General features: G+C 40.6%; 1 protein-coding gene across 1 annotated transcript in view; it reads left to right on the top strand.

The window, feature by feature from the left end:
- The window catches only part of AGBL1 (AGBL carboxypeptidase 1), a 790,601-nt gene that overhangs the window by 188,895 nt on the left and 588,399 nt on the right, over nucleotides 1-13,307 (top strand). The window contains 5 exon segments of the mRNA XM_082449060.1: nucleotides 212-792; nucleotides 2,320-2,403; nucleotides 2,635-2,721; nucleotides 4,732-4,880; nucleotides 6,143-6,230. Coding sequence (XP_082305186.1) covers nucleotides 212-792; nucleotides 2,320-2,403; nucleotides 2,635-2,721; nucleotides 4,732-4,880; nucleotides 6,143-6,230 — 989 coding nt within the window.

The following is a 13,307-nucleotide window of genomic DNA, read 5'->3' on the forward strand; positions in this document are numbered from 1 at the left end:
ACCAAATGCCCCTTCCAAGTGTGTGTTTCTAGGATTTTGCCACTTCTTTGACTCTTGAAGCTTAGTCTTTCCTTGACTGGCCTTGGAAAAAGTTTTCCAGTGCACAGGATTTATGCTTAGCTCTGTGCCCAGAGAGTGAGGGCAGGGATCAGATTGTATTCTCTACTTGGAAAGAAACACTGACATATTCTTTTCCACTTTTAACCTGAAGGAACTGGAGTCCAAACCTGGAGATGGTTTGAACTATGACGAGACTCAGTATGCCAATCACCACCACATTCTGACTGCTGCCTCCCCAAAAGGGCTTTGCTTGAATAAGGACCAAATCTCCTGGGGACAAGAAAGAGAAGTCCCTGTCCAGACCTCCCTTCTGAGCAGAGTGAAGATGGGGAGGTCCAACATACATCTAACCTCCAAAAAAGGACCTGGAATTAACCCATACCAAAATGCACAATCCAATGGTCTTGGGATAGGTTCTTCTGGAAGTGAAATCTCAGACATTCAGGCATCCTTCAAAGAGGATGCTTGGGACATAGATGCGATTTCCTGCCCAAGGATAAGTGCCTCCTTTTCCAATTCCACTAGACCTAGAGAAACTGCTGAATTAATAGATAAGCTCCTGCAGACACATCCGACGCATATCGCCTTCCATGACCCCTATCTTTATATGGCCAAAGCTAGAAGAACCAGATCTGTGTCTGACTTCACAATGATGGCATTTCCTGATTTCTGGGGACATTGTCCACCTCTCTCTGCCCAGTCCATGTTGGAACGTAAATGTGGAGTCCAAAGGTGATGGTGCTACTAACTTGGGAGCTATATATATTTTTTCTTCTTTAGTATTTTTGTAGGTGGAATGGTTTGTACAGATAATTCTGTTATCTTCAGGAAAGTGAGCATTAGTCAGGAGCATGTTAAAATCCTTAAGGAAATTTTTGCCAAATATACAATCTTGCCTCCCTACTAGGACATTTCAGAGCCAAGGGTAGGGTGGTGGTAGACATGTGTTTCCACAAAAAGAATTTCTTAGATGATTCTAATGCAACCCCTTACCCCGTATCCATTGCAAAACCCTACAAAAGGTAAAGATTATCCAGTTTCTCCAAATACTGGGATCATTCCTTAAGGGAAGGTTCTCAGGAAAAAACAAGTATGGATTATTTGGGATCACTTTTCTCATTCACTGCAAACTGGAATCTGATCTCTTGTTAATGAGAGGAGGTGGTGGACCTCCATCCCACAGTCCCAACCTTGTAGAACCTGATTTGGCTTGGGGAATAGTTTTGCTGCATCACTGAGGATTGTAAGGAAAAAAAAATGCATCCTGCAGGGAAGAAACGTTGTGTGATGGATTATTCCCAGGATGCATGAAACGGAGCTTTGCCTTTGGATAGGCATAGCAAGATTAAAAAGAAAATTACTAAACTCAAGGAGAAAACTATTTTCCCAGAAAATATACTAAGTATGCATACACTAAGTCTGTGGAGCAACGTGTGCATAGCAGTAAGTTTTCTTAACTTATTAGCAAGTTCATCAGCAAATTGATGGTGGATCCCAAGAACTGCTCCCACTTGGTCTCCTGACTGACATCTCTGACCTCACCCCTCTGACCTTATCTCTATGCTCAAGTTCCTGAGAGACACACCACAGGGCCTGGCCCAGCAACAGCTCCCCACTGGACAGGACATCTTCCCCCTGAGTCTAGGCCTCATTTTGACCTTCCCTCCCCCTTCTCCTACCCCTCCCCCCCCCAGAGACCTGGATCGGAAATTCAAGGAGGGAATCTGAAATATCCCTTAGGTATCCTTCCTCCCTCTTACTTAAATCTCCCAGATACTGGTGTTTCTCAGAGAGAAGATTGACCATAGTCTTCTGGAGCAAACAGAACCAAGGACTATAAATGACACAAGAATTCAAAGGCTTATTGGAACCTCCCAGACCATCAGCAATCCTAATGTCTCCTTCAAAACTGTCTTAGTGCAGAGGGCCCTCTTATTCACACAACCAGAGGCTTCAAAGTCCCTCAGCCCAAATGCTCTTGACAAAACTCTCCTTTGAGTAGAGAATCCTCCTAAAACTAAAACCTGGCATCACTGCTTCCTACATTCCTACTGCTCAGTGTAGTTTTATTTTTTGATAAAGAAGAAAAGGAAGGAGGGGTGGTGCTTTTTGTACTCATTCAGCTCAAGGTTGGAGCATTATTACATTTTTCTTTCATAATTCTCTGATGAGTCCCAAGGCCCTTCCCACATGACCATAGGATGAATGGGGTAAGGAGTGAGGGCCAGCCCTTAAAATGTTTCCAATTTTCCTTTCCAGGATCAAAATATTTGAGGATGTCCGGAGGCTCATCCAGCCAAGCGATATTATAAATAAAGTTGTCTTCAGTCTAGATGAGCCTTGGTAGGTGGTCTTGAACATCAGTGGAATGAGGGGGGTGGGAGTATAGAATATCCTTTTAATGGCATGAGCCTAAGAATATTTTAAGTTAGTAATCCATTCCTTCTCCTAAAATCAACACAGTGAAAATTCGGGTTAAAGATCTGTAAGAGAAAGCTTATCTCTAAGAAATGTTAAACTGTGCCCAAGAATAGCAATAAGTCCCATGTTCAAAGCTTCTCTATTTCATTACAGGCCTTTGCAAGACACCACTTCTGACTGCTTACGGTTCTTCTCCAAGTTTGAGTCTGGAAATCTTCGCAAAGCCATCCAAGTGCGTGAGTAAGTAAAGAAAGCTGCAGGGACCATACTCAGTATGGCTCAGCCCTGTTTTGTATCCCCCCCAAGGAGACATTTTCGAAGTTTTCCCTTTTTGGGACGTGGTGAGTGGTAAGTAATTTTTTTTGGTACATGAAATATTTCATGGAAGCCCAACATATAACAAATACAAGTGGAGCTGTTTGGGATGGAGAAGGGAAAGGCAGGCATGTTAAGATTCCTCCTCAGCCTCCTTCTCTTTCTTGCTTGCTATCTCAGCTTCTTCTTCCTACAGCTCCTGCTTTTATTATTTACTCTCTTCATTTATCGTGTTCCAAGGATCCAGGAGGGAAGACCTAATTAGGAATCTCCTAGTGAGACAATGAGCAGTCCAGGATGTGCCTAAGCTCCTGGTCTTACTCAGGTCTTTCTCTTTATATCTGCCTTTGGCCAGAGTGTAGAATCCTAAACTCATCAGTTGTGGTCTGGGTGACAGAGTCAAATGACAGAAAACAAACTTACTTACAGGCAAGGATTTTTTATGATCACTTTTTGGAGAGAGCATTGTGGGCATAGCAGACAATTTGAGGGTCACAGACTTCCTGGAATTGTTCTCATGAGTGTCCCTATAGTGCCAACTATAGCTTCATTCATTGTGTGGTGAGTTCAGTGGTTAGAGTGTGTTGCTTATAGTGACGATGGGAGGGGTAGGACACCATCTGCTCTGCTACGGCTTCAACAAAGCTCTCCCCTTCCACAAATCTCACTATACACTGCCATTTAATCAGAGGGCCAGAGTAGGAGAGTATGAATGAATCAGGGCAAAACCATTGCCCTTTCTAGAAGAGCAACTCAAAGAGCATTCCAAGGGGATGGGATAAGAATACTTTTGAAAATGAAATATCCTGATGATAATGTTTAAGTCAAAGCTTCATTGCTAATTCTGTTGCTCAAGCTTGAAAAAGTAATTTTTTGGCCACATAGTGATTGGGTGGGGACACATGAGGACTTTCTGGGGTGCCGGAACTGTTCTACATATTGATCCAGGGAGTTGTCACACAGGTGTATCCAGATGAATTTGCTTAAACTCGTTGAGCTGTACATTGAAGATCTGTGTACTTTACTTCATGTAAACTAAATCAGTTACAAAGGGAAAAAACGAACAGAGAAATCTTTCATTGCTAGTCTAATTCATGTTTGTTGCCTTGCTGGGGATTTACATATATCATACTACTTAATCTTTACAAACAGTACTGCAAGTTTAGGCACCGTTTCTTTTTTTTTAATTTATTAATTAATTTATTTATTTACGGCTGTGTTGGGTCTTTGTTGCTGCGTTCGGGCTTTCTCTAGTTGCGGCCAGCAGGGGCTACACTTCATTTCAGTGTGCAGGCTTCTCATTGCAGTGGCTTCTCTTCGTTGTGAAGCATGGGCTCTAGGAGCACGGGCTTGAGTAGTTGTGGCACGCAGGCTCAGTAGTTGTGGCTCGCAGGCTCTAGAGCACTGGCTCAGTAGTTGTGGTGCATGGTCTTAGTTGTTCCACGGCATGTGGAATCTTCCCCGACCAGGGCTCGAACCCATGTCCCCTGCATTGGCAGGTGGATTCTTAACCACTGTGCCACCAGGGAAGTCCCTAGACACTATTTCTATTTTTCATTTGAGGAGACTGATGCTCAAAAGTCATGTCTAACATCAAATAGTAATGGCATATCCAACCAGATGTGACCACATTTTCTCTGGGATATAGCACACTTGCATTTTTCCAGCTGGACAGAAACTTCATTACCATTTAATAAAAAGTTAGGCTATAATTGTATAACTGACTCTTCTAATACCAGGACACTGATCCCCCCTCCTTAAATTTCTAAAGCCTCTGTCCAATATTGTGAGATAAGGATGACAACTATAACTTACCAGCCAACCAAGATCCTGGATCTTACATCTGTCATCCAGAACCTGAGATGTGTAGATTTCTCAGTGTTGGAAGTTCTCTTCAAGGCTTTTAACCCTCTGATCTTGCTTCTGACTTTGCAGGTTGGAGTACGACTTACTGATCAATGCTGATGTGAATAGCACGCAGCACCAGCAGTGGTTCTACTTCAAGGTGAGCGGTATGAGGGATGCGGTCCCTTATCGCTTCAACATTATCAACTGTGAGAAGGCCAACAGCCAGTTCAATTACGGTATGAGCTCTTGGGAAATAGAGACTTTCTCAATAACACCAAAAACGATGTCACTTTTGAGTGCTTGAATTATTATCAGAAGCCCTGCTTGGGTTGCAAAGGGTTTGAAGTTGGGCTGACATGTTTTGGTTGCCAGGTATGGCAAGACGGCCGCCAACCTATGGTAAATTGCTACTATGGGAGGGGAAGCTTGAAACTCTCCCTCTGCTATGAAGTGTTAATACCTCACATAACTTTCCACCGCTTCCTGCCTCCCTTGCCCCACCTTGAACTTTTTGAGGCCAGTGAGCCCTCTCATTTATTCCTTCTCTCCACCTCCTAAATCCCATAGGAGCAAATGTATTGATCTGTTGATATTTGTCACAGACAGGCAAACGGCACAATTCCATTGGACAACACTGATTTACACTCTCAGAAAACTCTGGAGAAAGTTTAAATTCTCCTAAATACCTGTGGCAATTTTAGAGGAGACGTTCGAGGGACAATGACTGACTAGTAGCCCATATTTATTTTGAATGTTTCTAGAAATGGTAAATTCTGCTTGTTATTGCTCACATACTAATGTATTAGTGGCTCTGAGTAAGGAAAAAATATTCCCCGTAGCTCCAGTTCCGAGCATAGGACATTACCTCTATTTTGTACTGATTAAATAGACTCTTGCTGGTATAGAAAGAGAAAAGGTAAGCCTTGACTCTTGTATTCACTTGATGCAGCGGTTGTAACAAATTGTCACACATTTTGTGGCTTCAAAGAAGACAAATGTATTCTCTTACAGTTCTGGAGTCCACAAGTCCCAAATCAGTTTCACTGGTCTTAAGTCAAGGTGTTGGAAAGGCCATGCTTCCTCTGGACATTCTAGGGGATTATTTGTTTCCTTTCCTTTTCCAGCTTTTAGAGGTATGTTCCTCACATTTCTTGGCTCATGGCCCTTTCTTCCATCTGCAAAGTCAGCTGCATATCATCTTCAAATCTCTCTGCTTTGGCCACATTGCTTTTCCTCTGTAGTCAAACCTCTCTCTACCTCCCTCTTGGAAAGACATGTGTGATTGAATTTAGGGCCCACCAGGATAATCTCCCCATCTCAAGATACTTAATTTAATCATATCTACAAAGTCCCTTTTGTCATATAAGGTTAATATACAGCTTTCATGGATTAAACCTGGGTATCTTTGAGGGCCATTATTCAACCTACCACAGCTCTCCTTTTCTATTCCCCCCCCCCCCCCCACCTAATGGATTAATCCTGCCTTTATTTTGTGTAGGGATGCAGCCAACTCTGTATTCTGTGAAGGAGGCTCTTCTTGGCAGACCTGCCTGGGTACGGACAGGCTATGAAATCTGTTATTACAAGTAAGTTAGAGTGTTGTTAGCTTCCTTTGCTCTTTTGTTCTCTCTCAATTTCCTGCTTCTCCATGTTAATCTTATAAACCTGAGCAATCTGTGCTTGTCTGCTGTACTTGTCACTCTTCCAATGGCAAACGCTCTGTCCTTCAGAAACCTAAGCGTGTTAAATGGCACCCACGGTAGACCTCAAGAAATATCTTTTGATTTTCTGAAAAGTCATCTATTCTTATTTAAACACCTTAAAACCTTTAGACCTTACTGTTGAATATTATTATATAGACTCAACCTATGATTAGTGCATCAAGCTTCAGTTCTTTTCCTGTTTCCATTGGTCCCAGTGAACAAAAAGTGTGCGATATTCTAATTTACTCTTATCCATCCCATGCTTCAGTTTTCCGAAGCAGACAAACATGAATATGTGAGAAATATACTTAAGTAACTGTTCCTCCACAGAAAGATAAATTTTGGAAAAAATAGAAGAGAAAGGTATTTTCAGAATTCATCTTCAACTCTTGATCAGTAGCCACTTTCATCAATTTATCCTGTAAAGTTGTGATGAAATTTGAATTATCCATATATTTTGATAAAATACATGCATGCATTCCAGACCCATAAATTGCTTATTTGTGCATTTTCCTTTGATAGAAAATAAAATACAAATTCATAAGACAAATAAAAGTATAGGGAGTGTGGACAGGTAGAAACTATGTAGCTAATTATTAGCTTGTTGCTGGTTTCTTATAAAAAACTGATAGGCTAGTACTTATTTTCTTGGATAAAGTAATTTATATCTCTTTCTGAGATTACAGGAGGCCCCTAAAAATATTATCAGGCATTCTTGAGTTCAGGATAGTTGCAAATATCAAAAAGAAAGAGTAAAAATGCTTATGCCTCTTGGTTTTTGAGACTGTAAGGACAGGAGCATTGACAGATAGGCAGGTCAAGAATCTTGTTGCTCTATCAGGCACAAGGGCAATCATCACCATAGAAGTAAGGATAGTCTATAAAGCACAGAGATGGGCTAACAGTTTGTAATGAAAGAGTCAGCAGTCTTTAGTCTTGGATGTATTAGAATATGGACCTGGGTAGTATTTTCATTATATTCTTCAGAACAATAACAAAGCCATACAATGTTGTTGGTTTTCCATAGCAATGACTTTCTGACCCACCTATCTACAGACTCTCAGGATCCTCTTATGGTCCAAAGAGACTGAGACTAAAATCATCTCAAGGTGATAGGGGCCACAGCTGTAGGGGAAAATAATGGAAGCATAAATTTGGACTTTGATGTGTCAAGAATAACTTTTAGTGTCCTCGAGAAATAGTAATTCTAAATAAACATGAAAGAGCCAGCTTGCAGTGGGCTTGGGTCTGGAGGTTAGTAAGAGATTGGACAAACCTAACATTCAGCATCCTCTGGGGGAGGCGGGGACTAGCCCTCCCTGGAGGCTGCTTCCTTGGAGGTGGGGGATAAGGCGTGGGCTTAAGGGGATTTAGAATCTGCCAAGAGGAAAAGGAAGAAATCAAACATCCCAAAGCAGAGCCTTGGCCTAAAGAATGCCAATGTTAATGTTAATAGCTTTTAGATTCATTAACAAGACAGTTGTTATGTGATTAAAGAGTAACAGAGGGGTAACATGAAAACCATGAATGTGTAATGTAATTCATTTTTCATCTTCCAGCCATGAATACAACAGAGATGAATGGATAAGATTGCTACATTATAACATAGTTTGTTTTACACCAATTCACCGCACTGTGTTAACATATTTCCAATAATGTGATCTAACAACAGGATAGATAGATTATGTGTATCTCTATTCAACTGCAAATCAGAGTGCCTTTCCCTACCATAGAATGCCTTAGATTATACAGTGTATTTATTTCTCTCTTTTACCCATCACAATCTTTGAGTTGATCTGCTTTTGAAGATTTTTTGGCTTCATCCCTGATTTTATGCTCTCTAATGTATTAATTTGGGAGAAATTTACCTCCTGTTTCTTTGTCTCCAGTATGTCATCAGGAACTCAGAAGTCTTATTTCTATTACATTCTTATATTTAGTACCATGTTCTAAAGGGGGTGCCAGGGTGCTTATTGTGGAGAGAACCATAGTACCTGAGTATATCTATGGGAGAGTGAAAGAAAAGAGTACTCAGAAAGAATGGGATATCCATTTCCTTCAAAAAGTGATAGAAGCAGTGATCAGTTAAGGAGGTGGGCTGACTGCTTTGTGGGTCCGAACATCATCACTTAGAAAGTGATCTCCAAACTATTTTGATAAGATATACTAATCCATGTACTTTTAATATAGAATTGTTCATAATTTTAAAAAATCAATTATACACGCCTTACTATACTAACATATTATGCATACTAGAAAACATGCAGAAAGTTTAGAGTTTTAAGTCATGGGGAAAAGATGAAAAAAATAATTTTAAATTTAAATCTTCAAATTTTAAATGTAAAATTGTTATATATATTTTTTACTATTGGTAACTCGGGCCATCCTATACCTTTAAGGTTTACCATGAAAAATATAGTTGTAAATTGCCTTTTGGCTAATTTTGAAAAATTGTGGTTAACTTCTCCGATCTAATTAGATAATTTTTACACAAATAAGAATTCTTGAGAAAGAACTAATATTAAGGTAGGAGGTAGGCCATGTCAATTCTTTCGTTTTCTCGGTCATTTGTTTAAAATGTAATATTATCATCCATTTTCTCAGTCATTTTTGTTTAAAATGTAATATTACTATCAATCTCTGAATTCCAAGCAGAATTTAGAAAAAACTAATTATCTATATTGCAGGGTTTAGTTTAATTTAGATAATATAATCTGTAAATCCACTAGAGAAGGCTTCTGCAAGTTTAAATACCTTGCCAGAAGCTAAAATCTAAAGAATGAGAGAGATGGTAAACTATTCTCATCCCTCCCTCAGGAAGCCTACTGTACAGCAATCGATACTAAACTACCTGACATATGAAAACCATAGATATAAAATGTAATGTATTTTTCATATTCCAGCCCTGGAAAACAACAGAGAAGAATGGATAAGACTGCTATAATGTAATCTAGCTTGTTTTATAATTATTCATCATAGCAGCTTGACTTGGACAGCATAAGGGCAGCGTTGTCCATCCCCATATTAAATCTTAGACAACTTTCTTTCTTCCTTATTAGATCATAATAAATTTAAAGAGAAATTCTAATATCTTCTCCCTGTGTTCAGTAGATCTGACCTTCTTGCCCCTCCCCTGGGGTACCTCCTCCCCCCCATCCCACCCCCTCGCCCACCCACCTGGCAGATCCCTAAGCCAGAAAATCAAAAGGAATCCTCCAGAGGGAAGAACAGAAATGGGCAGGCTTATTTTTCCATGCCTCTTGTAAAAGTAAGCAAGGACTGTTTTAGTTTCTGCTTTATTTACTTCCCTGCGGTCTGCTTCTCCCTCTAATGTACACAGCCTCACACCTTTTTGAATTTTCTTCCAGCTCTGGTCTAAAGTAATTTTCGTGCTGAAGGGCAGAGGGAGGGAAGCTGCATGCTCAGAGTGGCCATGTAATACCTAACAGCCGATCTCTTCTGACATTTATCTCTGCTCGTGAGAGGAGATGGAACAGTTCACTCATGAAGATGAATGTCATACAAGAGCTCTGCCATCATGCATCCTTCCCAGGGATCTCAGGAGAGAGATTTGGTGCTATACAGAATATTAGAAACTCTGCAGACACAGGGCAGCCTGGTGACTTGACTGCCCTGCCTTATTAGATCCTGTTAAGTGAAATGATGCTCCCATGTTAAACAGAGCCATCGTCATTATAAGGTTATCGAATTCACTCTCTATCTTGGCATTTGCTTCTTTCATGCACACACAGAAAAAAAAAAAACTTCCCAAAGATAAAATTTTAAAAAATGACTTCTCAGCATATTTTAACGTACAAATGGAAGAAGACTGAGTCCATAACCATGCATTTGTGTACTTTGCTCCTTGCTTCATTGAAAGCTTTATGATTTTAAAAGTGCAGACCCTTCCGAGGATATTGAAATTGTTCAGGGAATGGAAAAGCAAAGGGGAGCCTTTTAACTGTGGAATGAATGGCTGATCTATCCATATCATCCTTGACCCAACATGCATCCAGGATCTGGCATATTTGAGAGCACACTTGATTTTCACCAGGCTTCTTCTCCACCTAGAAGAGCAGATCAAGGAGAGAAAGTTTCTGGAGTGAAACTTCTACCACTCATTAATGATGTGGCCTTGGGGCAAATTATTCCAGCCTCTCTCAGCTTCAGATTCCTCATCAGTAGAAGGGGATAATAATGGTATCTACTTGATAAATCTGTGCTGAGGATGAAGTGAAATGAGATAAAGCACATGGAAATCTTACAACAGTGTCTGGTGCATAGTGAATGTTCAGTGAATGTTAGCAATTACTAGTAATTAGTAAAAGCTTCTTAGTGGCATCAAATACCAGTGACATAAAGAATCATAGTGGTATGAATAATTTTCTTACTAGCTCTCATCTGGATTATTTTACATTCCTTCTGTTATTTTAGACTTCAGGTTTATAGGTATCCCTGATTTATGAAAACTTCAAATTCTTATTTGCTGAATTATACCAAAAGACCTCTTGTCCTTTTATCCATTCTTATGAGACAGGTGATAAAATGAAAAAAAATCTTGTTTTTGGGGTAAGCCCACACCTAGGGTTGAATCCTGTTTATTGTGCTTGCTGTGTGGAGTTCCTCAAGACACTTAACATCTCAATTTTCCCAGTCTGTAGAGTGTGCATAATAATACCTTGAAAGGATATAATTAGGATTAGAGATAAGATATGCCAAGTATTCTAATTATTACTTCTAGAGTCTTAGGTCCATTTATTCTACAGGCCTTAGTTGAACAGCTGCTAAGTCCAGGTACTATGCCAAGCTTGAAGATACACAGGCAAATAAGCATAATCCCTGCCATAAAGCATGGGCAGTGAGGGAGAGGCACAATGTGATAAGAATTATGTAAAAGGGTGGATATTGGGGAAGCCTTCCTGAAAGGGGAAACACTTGTGTTGAGTCTTGAAGGAGGAAGAAGAGTTGGCTAAATGAGGAAGAAAGAAAGCATTTCCATACAAAGGAAGAACATGGGAACCATTTGAAATATAAAGGATGAATGTTACTGCCTTGCAAACATCCCTCAGTATGTTCATATCATAATTGGGAAAACAAAAAGAACTTGATAGGATCTCACTTTATCATGGACAGATCTAATTGTAGCAAGTCAAGTGTTTCACTTTGGAGATTTATGCAACACTTCACTTTGAAGAAGGTGATCTTGGGAATGTGTAAAGGTTTCTGAAGAGGAAAGCTTTGCTAGAGGTGGAGTCATCTCCGGGACTCTCCCACTACAATGCGGCCACCAGGAGACTCCAGTGGGGAAGCCTGACGTTTGCTTTAGTTTCACCTACAGCGTAGACCCTGGATTAGGGTTGCAAATGAATCTCCTTTAGCTGAAACTCATCCTAAATGAGGTGATTTTCATTTTTCTTAAATTCCAGCCATCAGCAACCATCCTGAAGAGGGCTGGATTATTAGTGGGGAGCTTTTAGTCTTGCCCACGACAATCTTGCCCATGAAGCTACAGCAAGGGTGTGTGTACAACAGGTGTGTGTGTGTGTGTGTGTGTGTGTTGGGAGGGTGAGGAAGTAGATTTTATAGCCCAAACTACCATTCTAAACTTTCCTTACATCACTAGATCCTTGGCCCACAGAAGCTCAAAAGCTAAAAATTATTCTGTTTTATTTCTCTCTCCATTTCACTGTAGCTGTTCCCTGCCTGGAGTCCAGTTTTGGTCTGAATGGTGGAAAGAGCCTAGGGATGGGAATTTCATATTCTTATTTTTACTCTCTCTCTTGTTCTCTCTGGTGGCTGGTGGGGTAGCATAGAATTTGCTTAGGATGAATGTGCCTGTGATGTGACTTCAGTGTACTTAGTACAGTGGGAAGCCTAAAAACAAGCAAGGCTCATGTCAGATGAGACCACCCCCACTGGCCTCGGGAGCATCTTATTAATCTTGAGGAAAGATGCAGGCTCTGTCTCCACTGCATGTAGGTGAAAAATTTGGGGATGGCAAGTCACTAGATGAATGTTTCCACCTGCCTTTACCTTCATGAATATATATGTGTGATGTGTGTGTTTTCACACTCATGCATGTGAAGCTCTATTCCACATTCTGATTGGTTGTCAAAATGTTGACTGGCTCATTTCACTTAGAAGAGAGGTGTAATTGACTAGGTTCAGCTAGGTGTAAACTGAATGTGTGCTTGCAGTGGAGCCTTGAAATCAGAGTGAATAAAGGTAGAGCACATGTGGTTTGCACGCTTTCTGAGTTACCATCTGCTTCTTTACATACTTGCTAATAATGAGAGCCTTAGCTCCGGAGAAATTATGGAACTTTGGGGAAATCTGGAGAAAATAGACTCAATTAGGTAGCAAGATCCAGATGGCACCATGGGTAAAGATGCCTTTTTGGGGACTTCCCTGGTGATCCAGTGGTTAAGACTCTGCTTCCACTGAAGCGGGCGCAGGTTCAGTCCCTGGTCAGGGAACTAATATCCTGCATGCAGAGCAGTGCGGTCAAGGAAAAACAAAAAAAAAAAAGTTGCCTTTTTGAAGTTTCTAGTCCTGTAGTCACAAAGGCTATGGGTCCTATTAATAGGATGCTGAAAAGCTGGTACATCGTTGGGGATTTCCTTCTTTCCCTAGGATGACCAAGGATCCAGTGTGCCATGTTGGCAGAAGCTGATGCAAGAGAAGTGTATAGCCTGATAGGTCATAGTCCGTGGAACTACCAATTTCCCTTACTCCCATTCTTAGTTTTATGAATATTGAAAAAACCACAAAACCAGACAGTAGATTTTCTATTTCTTCCTTTCTTGCTCACTTGATCTTTCTTTGCTTTGGTGGGAGGTGTCATGAAGGTAGCAAAAAAGGCAGAAAAGAATAATCCATATCTTTTATATTTGCAAGAACGCACAGAATAATTATCTGCTGTTTCTTCCCTCTCCCCACCCTTTCCCCCAATGAAACCCC

This window comes from Balaenoptera physalus (assembly GCF_965194825.1).
Source record: "Balaenoptera physalus genome assembly, chromosome: 2".
Lineage (NCBI taxonomy): Eukaryota > Metazoa > Chordata > Mammalia > Artiodactyla > Balaenopteridae > Balaenoptera > Balaenoptera physalus.